General features: G+C 41.3%; 1 protein-coding gene across 1 annotated transcript in view; it reads left to right on the top strand.

The window, feature by feature from the left end:
* The window catches only part of myo1d (myosin 1D), a 108,929-nt gene that overhangs the window by 61,580 nt on the left and 28,951 nt on the right, over window positions 1-18,398 (top strand). Inside the window, exons 15-19 of the mRNA XM_030077517.1 lie at window positions 712-878; window positions 5,511-5,718; window positions 16,369-16,592; window positions 17,434-17,572; window positions 18,186-18,290. Coding sequence (XP_029933377.1) covers window positions 712-878; window positions 5,511-5,718; window positions 16,369-16,592; window positions 17,434-17,572; window positions 18,186-18,290 — 843 coding nt within the window. The remainder of the gene's footprint in view (window positions 1-711; window positions 879-5,510; window positions 5,719-16,368; window positions 16,593-17,433; window positions 17,573-18,185; window positions 18,291-18,398) is intronic.

Below are 18,398 nucleotides of genomic sequence, written 5' to 3' on the forward strand. Positions count from 1 at the left end.
TACTCATGATGCTTGTGCTTTTTGTTGTAGCCTTTGTCTGCTTGTTTGACGTTCACTCTTTTTGTCATATTTTCCAGAATCTGTTTTTAATTAGATTTGTTTTGATTCCATTTCATTTCATTGACTTCATTTGATTGAGCTAATAATTGCTCACTTGGCACCCATTACAACCCTGGCTGGCCTGGAAGAGGTTTCCCTCTCTGTGTGATGTTTTGAGTTTTTTCTGGGATTTTTTTTCTTGCCTGCCATGAGGGTTCAGTTCAGATTAAGCTGTTTTGTTTTCTAAACTGTGGACCTCTAAAGCCCCTTGAGACTATGAACACTCATTAAGGTGTTTAAATAAACTTGAACTTGAACTCATATGTGTACTCCTACATTGTGGCAATGGTCGCTTTAAAGTTAGAGACGCAGGTTTGTGCTCTCATTAGTTGAAGGTCTGGGCAGGCTGGGGTATGTAAATTACGCTCTGCTCCCCTGTGGCACAACAACCGAGCTCAGGTGCCCTTGAGCACTGGAACCTCTCAGTGGTCAGTGTTATAAGACTGAGCTAGTGCTGGGCTGCTCCTTGCCTCACATGCAAATAACCCTACCTCCTCCTGCAGCACCCTCCCAGATGTCACTGTGAATTAGAATATTTTGTTAGGCAGGTTGAATATGGATTAAACACGCATTGGTGTCATCTCACTGTCGACTTCCTGTTGTGTTCTGCAGGAGCCCTACTATGTGCGCTGCATCAAGCCCAACGATGTCAAGTCCCCGCTGCTGTTTGAACAGGAGCGCTGCCGCCACCAGGTGGAGTACCTCGGGCTGCTGGAGAACGTCAGAGTGCGCCGCGCTGGCTTCGCCTACCGACAGACATACCCCCGCTTCTTACAGAGGTATCCACACATTTCCAAGCATATTCACTGACCACCTGAGCAACTCCAATATAGTAATGATAAACATTTGTAAAACTTTAAAAAAAAACTGTATCACAGTACTTTACAACAAAGCCTTGAAGTCCAGGATGAGTAATGTTACTTATGAATCAGATAGTGAAGGCTGAGGACAACAGGAGAGTGCACGCTGACAGTGTAAATGTTTGATCATTATCACCAGGACACGTTGAACTATACTGCTGCTGCAGGACTGTTTTTTTTTTTTTTTTTTACTCATCACATCAGTGGATTGACTCAGGACTTTTACAGAGATGATTAGAATTTAGATTCTGAATTCTGGTCAATGTATACAGTGAATAATGATTACCTATCACTTTTGCACCCAGCGGTAGGCTGAAGGTTAGTGATGGAGGAGGTTTGTGACTGGACGTCTGAATGTTTCATTACTTGGACTGGCTTGAAGATCAGGATAGAGGATGTGAATGAGTAATGCCTCTTCCCTCACCTCACAACTATAGTCAAAGTGCCATGGAGAAACTTTTTGTACTTCCAGCTGCTCTGCTAGGGCTGCTGCTTAACGGTAGAAAATTGTGGTATTTCATGACAGGCCCCATCTGTGAATGTATTTGTGTTGTATAACCTTGATTAATCAGCTTGCCTGGTTGACACATTTGCAGTAAAATGTTCTCAGGTTTGAATACTTAAGGTTATATAACTGTACGTTAAGTTTTCATAGGTTTGATTGAGTTTTAGCAGTACTTCCAGCAGCCTTCACGAATAACCTCTTAGTGAGGAGTTGTTTAAGCAGCAACAAAACTGTAGCTTTGTTAGTTCTCCTTCTGACTCCACTGTTTTTGTCCTCTGACCTTGGCTAACAGAAGACCTGTAAAGGCCCGATTCATGCTTCTGTGCTGTCACACTGCACAAGTGGTCAATGCCGTGTTGAGCATTCATACTTCTGTGCTAGTGTTTCTGCATTGCTCTGCAATTACATTGTCGCAACGCTAGTTGGCGGTGGTGTTTCTATGCCACAGTGCTGAGTATTTCATAGACAGTACAAGTAGTTTCTTTGTGTATTTTGCAATGGTGACTGAAACTGAGCGTAATGTTGTGAAGACAAGTCATACAAATGTGCATTTTTGCAAATCTCAATTAAATTCGCTTCAGTTTGGTCCATGGTTCACTTAACTGGCTGGTAAAAGAGGAGGAGAAGAAGAGGGAGCCAAAATGCATAGGAGGAAATTCAGTGGCATCAAGCTGACCAATCAGTTTTTGTGGTATGCACTACCGCTACATGTAATACATTTCTGGCAAGGTGCACATCAGGCCACTGCATAGATCCTATGCAGAAGCATAAATCGGCAATAAAAGATAGGCAGCATTGTAGTGAATTGCTTTCGAGTGGAGTTGATGCAGTACATTTCACTGTGGAGGAAAAGGTATTCTGCTTGTCAAGTGTGGTGAAGTAACAAACAGTTACATTGTGTGATTCAGTGACCCCTCTCAATAACACATGTTTTATTCATAGGCCCAAACAGCTGACATCACAAATCTGTATCTAACCAAATTTGCTTTGATTTGCTTCCAAGTGGAGTTCTGTGATTGAAAATCTCAACTATGTAAAGTCTTGCTCACAAGAACTGTCATGAGAATTTTTTCTCTTAGCCCAAACGCATAACAAAATTGGACAAAGCTGGCATTAGACTTGAAGACAAGGCTAGAGCTGATAGATTCAGTCAGATCAGGGCTGGACCTGAGAGACAAGCAGTGCACAAAGGAGGATCCTTGGAGTCGCACACGTCACCTCGTGTTTCCCCACTGAGGATGAGTGGGAGCGATGCGACAGCGCTGATGTCATTGCACCAAGTCACTCACATCATGTAACCGAGCAATTCCCTTACGTACTCACACGCTATGCCTATTGCATAAAAGATGATCGTAGATTTCATCTGTGTGTTTTAATGTGTTACAGTTCTGGGAAGCATTTTGGGATATTGAAGCCTAACAGGATAATTTGTGATAGGGTATTTATGGGACTTCTGGCTCTGTCCTGTCAGATTAAACAACCAAATGCCCCATCGGGATTTGATCCAAAATGCAGATTCATAATCTCTGTCTGTCTGAGCTGTCCTTGACACGGTCAGGAACATGCACTAGGTGCATATGAGATGTGTGTGTGCACGGAAAATGATGCACTTTGATGCATGTTCATAGTTAAGTACACATTAAGACATATGCAAACATGTTACCACACAGATATGCAACACTTACAAATGATGCACACACACACACACACACACACACACACACACACACACACTCACACACACACTTACTGTATGCTTGAGTCCTTGCCCTTATTTCCCAGCTGTCTGATTCTCCCACTGCCCTAATAGACACCATCAGGGGTGATGGGAGATTAAGTAATGATCTTTTTGCGTAACACGGTAACAACTCATCTAACACCATCACTCCAATCCCCAACACTGATGTGTTTGGACTTGCTGGACTTTGGACTTACATCATAGCCTTGGTGGTAGTATTACATCATGACATTGGCAGTGGGTCGGCTGCAAAATGTCGAGTTCAGGAGTTTGTTGACAGGTCCGTGGATTGGAGCAGGGAGAGATGCATCCCTGTTAGCCTGGGGATGCCTCTTGGCAGCTAGAAAATATCACTGCTGTCCTGGAATATTCTTTCCACTTTCCACTATTTTAGATTTTTACATGAATTGAAGGCTTTTTTATGGTCCTCCATAATTAGAACGTTTCACGACCTTAGGGGCTGTGAAACCCATTCAGAAACAGCAAAAAGCTTTAATACTTTTTTCCTGAAAAGTAAACTTTCTGAAGATAGAAGTTTCAGAAGGAGTGACACTCTGTCTGTGTCCATTTTTCTTCCCCCCCGAGGTGTTGCTCAATATGTCTTACTTAACACTGTCAGAACAACCCCAGCAAATTACTTGTGCATTATTTTGTTGACACGTAACAATACAGCAAGACTGACAGCATCAGGAGGTGTTTTCCAGACAGACTGAACCCTAATGGCTATCCATCGAGCCTTGGATAAATTTTCACAACAAGGATCCAAGCTTATTCACTTTAGGTCTCGGGTTCAGGGAGTAAATTTAATCTCACCTTGGGACCCAAGTTCATTAGAGCATGCTAATACTCTTTCAACAAGGTTGCATCAGGCCACTGGCAGCTTTGTATATCCATTATTATGTGTATCCTAGATATGCTGGGTAAATAAAATCATTTTAAATAATCCAGCTTCCTCTGTGCAGGGTTTCCTCCAGTGTACTATGAACCCGGAGGGCCGCCCAGCCTAAATTGGCTCCCTGCTGGGCCAAAGCATCAGGAGAAAATGAATTTTAAGCATGGATGTGGAAACTAGGGGTGCTGCAGGTGCTGGAAAATCTCAGTATTTCGCCAAACAATACTGTCCGAGGGTCCCTGAATACAACACATCATGTCAAAATGTTTCTTTGTGTTTGTCTGTCAATAGCAATTGTAGTTCTGGATCACGGCTTATTCAAACAACAGTAACAAGGATAGCTTCTGTTAAAATTGCTTGGTCTTAGGATGATTTTCTAGACCTCCAGCTGGTGTTACAAACACAAATTAAGGAAAAAAAGTAGTAGACTAGTACTTTTCATGTTTTTTTAATTTGCCATTTATACTCTTGTTACAAGTCACTTATCTGCTCTAAATGCAGTGACAGGAGAAACGCCTTACAGCAAATGTCAAGATGCCAGCCGTTTAGAAAAGTAGAATGAGTAAACCCACAAGTTACTGTTTTCAGCAAAAAATTCAGGTTAGTGACCACACCCAGACACAGTGTTGTACCAAAATTTAAGAGACAAATTACATAATGCATTTTTTGAATTTAATTTGTCCACTCTGGGACAGAAAGGAGAGAAAGTAGGAAATTAATGATATAGTAAAGGCCTATATCATATTTATAATGTCATACAATATATGTATCTCAGTTCTAGGCTAAAGATCTTTATGTGTTTGGACCTGGCTGCCTCCCAAGTTATTATAAAATGTTAAATGTAAATGTATGAATTTTTAAAAATGTTTCTCATACACACCAAACCATATTAAAATGCAAAGTAACTTGTGCTTGTGATACCACCCCCCAACCCCCATCCTCCCATCCTCCCATCCCGTTTTCTTCAGACTCCACTGGAGTTAACTAATTTTGAATATTCTGAGCATTTGGCAATCTCAAACACTGATGGGATTCCTATGAAATCCTCTAAAGTCCATGGATTTCTGTGTTGAAAACACTTTTATTGGACTCAAACACAGCACTTAAAGAAGAATCTCATAGCTAATTTGAACATTTATTCCCTGCTTCAGGTTTCAGCTTATCCATGTTGCACAGTGCAGTTCTTTGGCACACACTGAGAGACTGTCAGCATTAGGAGCACGTTCACCATACCCTGCAAATTACATGTATTATATATGTATTATATACCACTTACTCCTACTTACAGGTAAAACACGGTTTCCATATTACCTTGGGAGTACTCTAGCTCTTTATATGAAGATTCACCCTCCCACACCCCACCAGACACTGAACTCTACAGTTTATCCTGATGAAACATTTTTTCCCCTCATCCAGATACAAGATGATCTCAGAGTTCACATGGCCAAACCATGACCTGCCCTCAGACAAGGATGCGGTGAGGAGGCTCCTGCAGGGTTGTGGCTTCGACCACGACGTTGCTTACGGCAAAACGAAGGTCTTCATCCGTACACCGCGCACCCTCTTCAGTCTGGAGGAGCAGCGGGCTGAGATGGTCCAGAGAATTGTTCTCTTCCTTCAAAAGGTGAGGCTCAGGATAGCTCGTGTAGCTGCAGCTGAATGAGTAATTTGAGTTTGTTGTTACACCATGCCCACTATGTTGTGATTTTCAACATTTTGAACAAGTTCTGGAAACTGGTGCTTGAGATGCTGTTTGAATTTCCCCCTCCGGTGACAAGAAGACGCAGTCTGAGTCATCAAACAGCTACATGGGCAGAGGTATTTAATTTTAGATCAGGCTGAAACATTGAGTGCCAGAGCTACATGTCCTACTCATTTTTCACATTGGGAATTTGATTATCGGCTCTAACATCTTAATGTAAGGTAGGTATGTAAGGTAGACTCATGGAGAAGCTATCAGGTTTTGAAATCTGAGGAAATCACTCCCACAATCTGATTACAACTTTGCTGTTTGGACATTGTGTTTTGTTCCTGAGTTCCTTGTGAAACACGATACTGCCCACAAGTTTTAGCAGGCTGACACCATTTGAAATATTGGTGATACTATAGAAAAGTTACCCATTCCAAAATTGAACAAACAGGCAGACAGTCCATAGTGAAGTTGTGTTTGTGTTAATGTTGCTGTCAGACACATTCACATTTTTTTAGGGATCAGGCCATGACTGTGTGCAGGGGTTAAAATCATTACAAATCACATTATTGTAATTATTGTTAGTTTTATTTTTTTTCCTCGCTGACCTTGGCCTAGTGTGCTTGGCTCTTTCCGAAACCTCTTTTTCGCTTTCTTTTATTTTATTTCTCCCCTCTTGAATCAATATCCTCCATTCCCCTTGTTTTATCTGTTTGTCATGTCTGGCACCTGTCGACTGCTACAATGAAACTGATGAAATAAAGAGATTGTGATTCTTTGATGATAATGAAAGAGCGCTTGGACTCAAACATCTTGTCAGTGTGACTGATTGCCAGTCAAACCCAACTATTATCTGGTGACCTCATTATCGTGTTCTCATTGAAATTCACCAGCCTTTGCATATGAATAATTCCCAGGACTGGAGGAACTCAGCGAAATGTTTTTTTTTTTTTTTTTTTTTTTTTGTTTTTTTTTAAGTCTCTGTTATTCAAGTACCAGTATTTTTAGAGCTAATATAATGATGTGTTATTAGCATTACTCTCTGTCTCTCAGTGTTAATGCCCCTCTATCTTTACCTCCTGTTTTTCTGTCTCTATCTGACTGCTACCTCCCACACAACTCCTGTTGAATGTGAGCTTGCGAACTGAGTGGCCTTCATCTGTACTGCAGATTTCGCAAGAATTTAGGCAATAGGAGTAAAAAACTTATTTTAGTTTTCTGGTTGGAGAAAATTCTAGTGGAAAACATACTTGTACATAAACTATATTTTGACATTGTCAAAAAGGGTTATAGATAGTATGGATAGGGTTGGCTGGTCATCACATTAGCCACATACACTATGTTTACATGTGCTTAAGTAATCAGGTTCTCCAGTTTCCCTAATCAATTACAATTACAATTACAATTCACATTTGGAAGATGTTTCTACGTTGGGGTTTTGGGAGTGCATGTATAGCATGTATACAGGGATATGAGTAATCAGAGTAAAGTAACACATGTAAATGTTACCTGTTCTCCTGCCATAACCTGGTTACGCACAATAGTCTGATTTCTTGTGTCCATGTAAATATAGTGACTGACTTAACCATATGTGGCTGTATCCACCATCACTAGACTGTAAAATGGTAGGAATAAAGTTGGCTGTACCTAGATGGCCTGTGTCGATCTACAGCAAGCATGATTTAAATTTGATTTTCTCTGTTATGTGGCTCAGCCTAACTGAGGCCCAAATGCCATCATATCAAAATTTATCTCATTTACCCTTTTTTAAACTGTCCAAACAATTCATTGATTTGACGACCAGAGTGAAAATGCTTTTTTCTTATCTCTTATCTCACCATCTTTCTCCTAAATATTTCTACAAAAATGTCTGTACTCTTAAACCTATTTGTTATGACAGCTGGAAGATCTTTTGTGTTGAAAAACAGTGGGATTTTTAAAATCTGTTCAGAAGCAGTCAGGATGAAATAATAATAATGAAATAATGTGGATCTTGAACACCATTGCTTTGGGCCTCATTTATCTGCATGTTGATTTACTCCATTATACTTTAAAAAAAAAAAAAATACTGAAAATAATGTTGACAGAATTCATACCAAAAGTAATGATGGTCTAGAATTTTATATAGCTTTATACAGCTCTTCGGATGAAATCAGTTTCAGCTCAAATGTGTTTGGGAGGCAAGTGCAAAGCCTTTTTCTAAGCCTTTTCTAAATGACGCCCTATATCTGCCAGGAAGTAGTCATGTGCTGCAGCCATATGACCCTGAAATTCGGGATGAGCCATTCAGTCATACTGACAGTTTGGTGAGAACAGAATATATTCTCACGTTGTTGCTCTGTGACTAATATATCATATACTCCTTAAGCTTAAAGTGCTTTGAAATACCTGGTGTGAATATTGAGCTCTCTCTGGCTTTCTGAATTCATTAGTTGGTAAACCCATCATGCTTCAATGATTTGATGACACCCTAGGTGAGAATGCTAGCGTCTGGGTGTGATTATGGTGCATGCGCTGTGACATGTGTCGGATAAGCCCGCAGAGGAAAACCGAGGTACTTTGATAGATGGGAAGATGGGTTTGTAGGCGCGGAGTGTAGCTCTATCATTCTGGCTGTCAAATTAGGACACACTATGCAAATCTGCTAGATGCTTCCATATGCTCTCCCTGATTGACAGGCAGGTAGATCAAAACGTCAATCTGTCAACTGTGTGTGTGCATGCATGTGCGTGTTTAAGAGAGAGAGAGAGAGAAATAAATATCTGGGCATTTTAAGTGCTGTATCTCACACCTGGGAGCCACATGAACAGTGCTTTTATAGAATAAAGATTGACACCTTCACATTTTCCCCCAACCTGTTATTTTATTAAAGTCATATGAGCAGATTCCTCCACACTGACTTCTCTCCCTCAAGGAGTTAGGGGCAGCTGTCAGACATGAAAGGTTTACCCAGCCAAATTAACTTCTATAGGGGATGGATTGGTTGACCCCGGCATTGATCCACGTGACCCTCAGTGAGTTCCACCAGCAGACATGCCAGAATTGTGTTCCTCTCAGTTGTCCCTTAGGAGAATCCTATCTAAGGCTTGTATCGCACAGGATAGGCCGGCTTTGATAACCAAGCTGAAAGCCCAGAGGGATTCACAGCTTTTTTCCACCAAAACAAACATCACACTTGAAGCGAGGTGTTGGAGCAAGCTTATTTAATCTTGACCTCTTTCAATGTCAAGGCTAGAAAAAGGCACAAAGGCAGAATGTGGGGATGAGTATATGCCTGGACACACACACACAGAAGACGCATACTTATATACTTATGCTAGCTTGCAGAAACATGCAAGCATTGACACACTCTTACACACACATACACACTCACACACAGAGGCGCGTGCACACATGCACAAAATCAAATGCTGTGCTGTGGCAAGAGCATTGACTCCTGTATTTATCTGCCGGTTTCTCACACAAACATCCCAGACTGAGCCTGATCCCTTGTGCCAAGCAATCCCCTTATCAGCACCTGGCACACCATCCTGCCTTATGCCAGTTGGGACCATATTGCCGGGGTTGTCAGCCTATGCCAGTGGCTCAGGCACCTTTCCCATCCCTCTGTTTGCATCATGGATTTATAATAATATCACTGTGCCACATCAAACAACTGTGAGACAAATACTGTAAACCTGTGCACTTCCTTGGTACAGGATGTGTCGTCCCTCATAGAGCCTTCCTCTCTCCATCTGAAATAAAAGGACATTATGTTCTTCTAGCTGCACCCTCCTTTTACCCACTTAAATGACCATAACCTCTCTTGCTTTGAGGAGGGGGAGTGGTTGTAGAGGAGGATTAGGGGAGGGGGGGCTCCTTCACAGCCCCATTTAATTTCCTTGTTCTTTCGCTCTCCACATCTCAGTCGTTCCACTCCGGTTCTGCAAAGTAGTTTCCCAGCGCGGTTCTCAGACACCAATGAGCCACTGAATCCACCCAGCCTCATGTTCATGGCAGTCAGGCAAGGATGCATTACCGACGATTACATTACATCCTCTTGTGTGTGATCCGGCACTGACAGCACTGAACTATAGGCTACCTAAACACTACCCAGCCCAGAGCTTAAAACCATTCTTCCAGTCATTACAGCCTTAAGAAATAACCAGCTGACATGACCAATATAAAATGGTCTAAAAAGTCCAACACAAATACAGATGTTATAAATTATACATAGAGCAACCCCCACCTTCCCCCTGTGTTAAAATGAATATTTCATACATTTAAGCCCAGCCATCCACATCACAGTGACTGTCAGTGCTTGTCAGAGTAGCAACAGTGATGGGAAGAGAAAGTCCCCTGAGTATCATGAGCAATAGCCTTAATTGCTTCCCAAAGCTGTACATAGTCGCTATATAGCTGTAGGTTTATCAGCCATAGAGAATATTATGCTTGTCTAGCCTTGCCTCGCAGGGCTACAGCTAAATGTAAAAGTCTATAAACGATGAAAGGTGCCATGTAATTATTCTGCACAAGTCATCTTTTACCCAACTGGCAGGCCATTTTCTGGGGTAATAAAATGCATGGTAATAACCAAAGTTTCATTTTGGGAGAAACTGGCTTACATGAATGGCTAGCCATCTTGTGAATAGCAGGCTACTTAGTGCTAAGCTAGTACTGTGTAACCTCCTGTCTGCTTAACTGCCTAGAACTGATCTGTCTCCTGCCAGGCCTCAGCAGAAACATGATCCTTAAGCCTCTGATCTATGCTAAACCTTTTTACTTTTCCTCACCTACTAAACGCATCAGTGACTGTGCACTGTAGCGGACAAGTGCATAGAAAAACAGTTGGTTTAATTTATTTGTAATAATCACATCCTTTGCTTGAAAGAATAAATGGAAATGATGCATCCCTCTATACTCATAGAGGGATTTGAGTTAGAGCCCCTTTATTTTATTATTACATGTTCTTTCTATCTTCACTCCTTTTCTTATCTTGTGTTACAGTGATTGTTTGTTTACCTCAGTGCACTCAATTTGTATTGAAATTTAAATTAATTTTCTCTCTTTCTGCTTCAGCTTTCTACTGTTAAAAAATTCAAATCCAATCCAGAGGCAGTATTGAAAGAATTCATCTACTTTTACAGAAACTGAGCTTTCGGTCTTTCTCTAGGTTTCAAACAATGCAGTGGCCCAAGAATATCCCACACAACATCTTCAGCAGGTACAAAAGACCGTAGCTATGGGCCTCTCTCCATGGCAACCAAGCTTTGGCTCAGAGCCAAGGTGCACTGATTTCCTCCAATTTGACCTTCACTTGCCATTCTCCAACTCGCTCTTTTTTTTACTTTCATATTATGGTTTTCGTGAGTCTATAGAGTATAGTCAGTTCACTAGTTTCTCATCATTATTTTTTTATGTGGTCTGAAAATGCTGTGTGTCCTTCAAATGTGTGAATAATGTAGCTAATAGGGGTTTCTTTGTCTTGAATTTTTACAGAAATTTTCTTTCTTTTCCATGCTTGCATTTCTGAATGTATCCACTATTCTGGCCCTATGTAGAGCTGGGGAGGGTCAACTTATATCCATTTCAAGCTTAAATTGCTGACCAGTGGCAATACTCTTCCAATCTATTTCCCCATCCCATCTAATTGATGGATGCACCGTCTAGATCCGTTCAGTTTCATCTTCAGTGCTGTCCTTTGTAATCAGACTGCCATGTTCATGATCAGTTTGAACACATTTACTTCACATCATTAAAGAACATTACCCTCAAGCAAAAATAAATGAATGAATGAATAACATGATGCTGGGAGTCTTGGGTGGAAGAGAGGACAGTCAGGGTGAGTCAGGGTAGTCACATATCCAGTATAGTAGTGTTACTGGTCCTGGTGGTGTGCTGCTCACCCGAGCACTATATTGATTTATGCTAATGTTCTTTGGCCCACTGTCCCCTGTGAGAGCCTGTGATCGGAGCATGTTGCACCCTCACTAAATTGTGTCACATACTTGGCTTGATTCAGCCTCCCTCTGCCCACCATGTGTATCGAGCATGTCACTGGAAAACCAGCTCAACATCCCCAGAGGATGTGGAAACTCAGACGTTCAGCATTGAATTGCAGTCAAGTGTGTCAATTGTGCAGAACTAGGCTATCTGTCTTTCCATGTTGGAATTTTGGTAATGCATTTTTTCCCTGGGTGACAACAGAGCGAAGGTTTTGTTTGTGTATTTTTGGTAGCGGACCTTTTAAAATGTCAACTACGCCGCCATTCATTGAGTCTGTGCTTGGTTAACAGTTTGATTAATGACTTATTAGTTGTAGGCCTAACACTTTTAAATAAAAAAATATTTCAGTAGCCTTTAATGGCCCTTGTCTCGATGTTCTCCCACCATCCGCCCAGCGTCCTGGCATTTGTGATTTGTTAAGGCTTTTACCCAGCATGCATTTCAAACCAGCCAGCCCCTCCAATAAAACTCCAGCAATCTGTCCCACTTTGTTGAGACGAAAGATCCCCAATCTGGCTTTGATGAGCTCGTAAATCCTGAGCCCCAGAGCGTGGTGAGAGCAAGCTCCATGATGGCAGAGTCTCTAAAAGGATGATCAGATGGCTTTATTGGCCAGAAGAGTGAGGGCGGACCGACAGGGGCCTTGTTATTGGCCTGATTTATCCAACATCCCCTGAGTGTCGTCTTCCTCAGCTCACCACTATCATTGGAAGATGTCTGCTCCTCTGTTTAAGCAGCCGAGCATGTTTGTGCAGACTTTGCGTGTGTGTGTGCGTGTGTGTGTGTGTGTGTGTGTGTGTGTGTGTGTGTGTGTGTGTGTGTGCGCACGCGTGTGTTCCCATCATAATTCCACCCTCTTCCCACTTTCCACCTGTCATACATCTTAATTAGGCTTCAAAGACAATGAGGTCAGACTATAGCTGCAGTTAGATGATTCATTGTTGCTTTTTGCTGTCCTTCCTTCTGCATTGATTTCACCTCTGACCCCAGTCATTCATATGCTAATTGATTACTTGTGGAGTAGGTAAACAGAGCTGTTGATTTGACAATAACCCCTCCTACGCTAATATTTGACAGGCAATATCTTAACTGAGCTGAAACTGAAAGTCTCCTTGGGTAACTTTGCTTTGCTATGAGGTAATAAACCTCATAGCAAAGCAACATGTAAGTATTTCATTATCAGAGCTGCAAGGCATAGCTTGGTCTGATTCGTGTTTGTTTTAACCTGTTTAGAGAAACATTTTATCATATCTGCACTTTTGACATACTGTATTGACAGGTAAATTGTCAGTCACAGAAACATACAGATCAACTGACCTTTTGACCAAGTAAATGACCAAATACTTCTCTGTGGTTACCTGAAATGTCTGGTCATTATTTTATGTAATCTATTGGACACCAAGCATTATAAAACAAATTCCTGGAATTTGAAAATTACATTTGTCATATGAGTTACATAATCCGATGTTGCTAAGCAAGGTCCCATTCAGTCAAAGACTCTGCCTGAAACGTCAGACATAACACTGACAGGCATTCTCATCAAACCAAAACCACTCTCCATTCAAGTTTTCACTATCCGCCTGGCAGATTTTTTATTTAGTTAGTTAGTTAGTTTGTTTGTTGTTTGGATATGATGCAGTGTGTTTCCAAAGATGGTGAGCTGCCAGAAGAATGTACTAATGATGATCATGTACTAATGATCATGTTATTACTTTATAAAGGATTACTGGCTCAACAAGATAGTTCTTTTTAGCATGCTTCCAACTCATGACTGAAACAAGACATTATGTTTCCATATTTGTAAAAAAGAAAAAATGGTGGGAACCTTGCCACAAATTATAATAACAAAGTCATACAGTGGAAAATGAATATCAGTCATGTGAACTTGAGGTATGATTATGAAATGAGCCCAATGTTAAATTTACTTTAATAATCATTATTTCTAATTATCGGTCTCCACTCAAAACATTTGTACCAGATAAATGAAAATGATGAAGACAACTGTGTAGTCCCGTTTATTACATTGAAATTTCCATTTACTTAATTCACAACTTGATTTCACTCGCATCCAAGCAATTACCCCAGCTTCATTTTGATACATTGTTGCATGGTAATCCCTGACCCAATGTCTGCTCTTATAACTCCACTTAATTTCCCTTAACACATTGAATCAAGTCTGAATTTGAATGAATGCACTCCTTAACCTTGCTACCAGAAGCAACCAAGACAGCTACAGTACAGTCAGGGCAGGCAGTGATTCCCATTCAATCCTCCCATCGCCATCACCCTAACCATGTGGGAGAGTTATCTCGGGGGCCGATTAGAGTGATGAATATGTATTTGCTCCTCTCTTCTCATTCTCATCCATTATGGATGAGGCGCACACTGCAGCATGGAGGAAACAGAGGAGAGGGTGAGGTCGTGAGTGGCAATTTTGCCAAAGTAGGGCCAAGTGAGTCCTACGGTTGTAACACAGGATTGGAAGCGCTATTTTCACCCTTGAATAGCTGATGATAGCTTTACTGGCAAAAAGATGTCAAATAGATCACACAGAGTAGATCTTTGTACATAAATAATGACTCTGTCCTTCCTGACCTGCCCTGTTATTTTTGTCTCTGCAGCATTGTGAAAGTTTCCTGTATTTGTTGCCAAAAAAAAATCGTATTTTTATAGCTTACAAACTAGTCATGTACAGGCCCTGACAATTGAGATCAGACCTATTTCTAAACTTTCTCAGAATAGTGTGGCTGATTTAAAAAAAAAAAAAAAAAAAAAAAGCTACACACACCACATGATTATTTAAATTTAGTGGATTACAAGTTCCAAATCTATTCTGACGTGTCATGTAGTATGGCCGGCTTGCTGATGAGATGAGTTGCTGGCTGACTGGAAGTCATTCATCAATCTTGCTGTGCCCCAGCCTCTGGAGGAGGCTGCTGCTGGGTCAGTTCAGCTGTAATGCTGTGGCAGAGGCGAAGCTTTGAACTGGATCATTTAATTACAGCGGGACTCCTATGGAGGTCGAACCACACTGAATTCCTTTGGTTCAGAAGTGGCATTTCAGCAAATATATATGTTTGCAGTTTGTATGGTTAATACCTTATCATCTTAAAATGACATGCATTCATTCGCTGCTCCCCTCTTCTAGTGGTGCATGCCTTATCCTCTGTTCTGCCAATTATTACACCACCTCTTTCTGCAGGTGAACTGCCTACGCCACAGTTAATATGCAAATGACAGAAATCCTTCTCTTTGCCGTCGGCCACCCCCCACACTTTCAAAAATTAAATATTCATGATCTCCATGATTACTGTGCATCAGTTTTATGCTATAAACCTCAAGTGCACCGTGCAGCATTGTCTTCAATTTGTGTCTATCCTGTGTAGTGCACTTGATACCGATTTTGCATTGGGAGTCATTATTAGGTTTACAATTAAGTTAAATATACTTGTCAGACTGTATATATATGTGTGTGTATGTGTGTGTGTGTGTGTGTGTGTGTGTGTGTGTGTGTGTGTGTGTGAGTAAGTGCAAGGGGAGCATATGGTGTTGATTTTAGTGAGGGTGGACCAGGAGTTAGGGCTCCCAAGGGTCCCACTAACATCTATTATTCATGTTTTAGAGGGTCTGATAGCCGCTCAACTTATGTTTGGTTAAAGGCAGGATTGGGGTCCTTATTTTAGTCTACATACATGCTGTTCAAACATTACAAGCATCATGATGTATACAGCTGAGACCCTTTCCATTTTGGCTTCCTAAGAAAAAACAGTAATTACTTTGTAATTAGTGAAAATGAGAAAATATATATGATACGTACTGTAACTCAGTTTCCAGTGATCTTAACCTCAAGATCATTGTTCCATTGCATTTTCTCAAATATATCTGAGTAATAGACAAGTACTGAATTTGATCATGTTGTGATTTTTGTTTTGTTATCACTTAATTTGCTCTCAAAATTAGATATTTCTGTTCTTTGGAAGTGAGATGTTTTTAGCTGATCTCAGAAGGCTGGCCAAGCTAAATAAAATAGCCTGGCCTGAAAACATACATATAAAAATTGCATTGACTTTACTGCAGTGTTGTATCTTTATATGGTCTGCTTTTAACCACCATTACCTAGACCTAAAAATAGTCATGCAGGATGTTGGTGGATTTTCTACTAAATAAATAAAATCCATGGATAGTAGCTGTGGAGGTCCCTCCTCTCTGCATTTGTTCTACATCACTGCAGGATTTTTCATTAAATTGCTCTTGTTTTTGAGGAACAGCCCAGCAGTAGAAAGCCAAGAAAAATGTGTGATTTATACAGTGGCTACACAAATTACAAAATTATGCCGTATTCTCAGTGTGTTTTGTGTGTGTATGTGCGTATCTCTGTCTATCTTTCTGTCTATCTGCCTGTGTGTGTATATATTTAAAGGGAATAAAACAAAAAACTAAAAAAAAAAAAAATTAATGTAAAAAAGGAGAAATCCATGGCTGCTACTTGATCCTAAGACTATGAACTATAGATGCATAGATGACTGTGAACCTACTGCGAGTCTTCTAGATGGTGCAGTTTAATGTAATGTAACATAATGTGCTGTCTTGTATCTCCAGGTGTGGAGAGGTACCATAGCCAGGATGCGATACCGGCGAATGCGAGCCGCTCTTGTGATCCTGCGGGCCTACCGGCGCTACAAAGTCAAGTCTTACATCCGTGAGGTCAACCGTCGCTTCAAAAACGTGGGCTCCATGAAGGACTACGGCAGGCATGTCAAGTGGCCCACGCCCCCTAAAGTCCTGCGCAAGTTTGAGGAGGCACTCAGGAGCATCTATAACAGGTAGTCAAACAGACAGGACAACATTTAACTGTTTGTGCCTGTTTGGTCGCCTCTTTCTGGAATACACACATTGTCTACCGCAGACTTTTGAACACAGCTCATATCAGGTTCCTTCCAAGATTCAAACGCAGGTTCACGCTCTTCAAATACACACATCAGGCTGCTTTTTCTGTGTAGCCTGTCCGAGTAAAGGGCAGGCTAGAGTTGGTTCACTTAGAGTTCAGCCAGTTCAAAGATAAAGTGAAAGTGCTATTAAATGTTTAATGGCATAGTCTGTATTCTCTGTAATTTCATTCAAAACAGGATGTGACAGAAGATGAACCTTTTTAAGGCGAGAAGTTTTTAAGTTGTTGGGTTCTGAAAAAATCAATTTCCTCAATTGGCTACAGAAAGAGTGAATCTGACCCCAAACTGGCAGAGAGGGAGTGGGAGAGAGACCGTGGCCCAGGGTGTTATTTTATGTCCAGCTGAGTCCTTTTGAAGGCCCTTACACATGTTTCCTTCAGCCTTTGGCCCACACTGGGCATTGATTTTCCTCCTTCCATCAAAGACTCATCACGGCCTTTCATCTGGAGTTTTATTTCTTTATTTATTTTCTTGAAACTGGGCACAGTTTGTTGCTTTGAAAATAGCCTTCTCAGAAAGCCGTGTTAGGTGTCAAGATCAGTGAATGAAAACTGCTGTCCTGTACGACCGGGGTGTGCTGCAATCCTGTTTTACTGTCCTGCTGACACGCAAGATGCAACTATCAAGGCTCTGTGCACTACCCTTGATGGAGAAAGTCAGTCTCCCTTTGTTGGTCTTTTCTTTTATGTGTGTGTTTGTATGTGTCTCCCTCAAGGTGGTGGGCGTGGACCCTCATCAAAGGCCTTTCTCCAGAAGAGGCCCTGCAGGTGAGAGCCAAGGTAGCCAGCCTGGAGGCCCTGAAAGGCCAGAGAGCCGATCTGGGGCTACAGAGGGCCTGGGAGGGCAACTACCTGGTGAGTTCTGCTTGGTGGAGGTGTGGAGGGTGGAGAACAGTAATATGGTTGTGCAACTGTATTTGTTCGAGGAGAAAATTAAAGACAGATTGAAAGAAACACTCAGCAAACATTAAATCTTCAACAATTGTAATCAGAAAAATTGGAACTCTGTTGAAACAAGGCAGATCGGTCCACTAGCATCAAGAAAATGACACCTGATTCAAAAAAATTCTGGAAACAAGTTGATAAACATTGGAGACAAGTGGGATTAACTCAACCTACTGGCAGCTTTTTTCACAAAAAACAAGATTTTATGGCTGAATTTGAGACTAAATGACTGTTCAGATAGCCATTTGTTTGCAGTGCACATGGAGGTTTATTTGTTTATGTGTTTACACAATGAGTTGCTCTGTGTGGGCGCCAGTATCTTTGCATTGATGTGTGTATGTGTGTCTATCAGTGCCTCCGTTTCTGTTATATTATGGTAATATGTGTCTTTGAGCATATATAAGCATTTCAGCTCCTGTCAACCATCCTTATCTGAGCACCGTGAAAGCCAAAACTGTCTTAAATAGAATTCCTTTGAATGCAGCTAGGAGTGTCGTAACTGGTTTTCTTTGCTTTCTGGCAGAAGCGAGACAGCCCTGAAACGGCCTCGTCGTTCACATTGGTCTCCAGCGAGCTGCAGCGGAAGGACAAATTCATGAGGGTCCTGTTCTCCTGCAACGTGCGCAAGGTGGGGTGCTTTTGTAACATCTATTCCCTCTACCTGCTGAGAGCGCTGGGTGCAGACACGCATACATATCTTCCATCACAAACACAAATGCTCAACAGTTTCTGGTTG

The sequence above is a fragment of the Myripristis murdjan genome, chromosome 19, assembly GCF_902150065.1.
Source record: "Myripristis murdjan chromosome 19, fMyrMur1.1, whole genome shotgun sequence".
Taxonomy (NCBI): domain Eukaryota; kingdom Metazoa; phylum Chordata; class Actinopteri; order Holocentriformes; family Holocentridae; genus Myripristis; species Myripristis murdjan.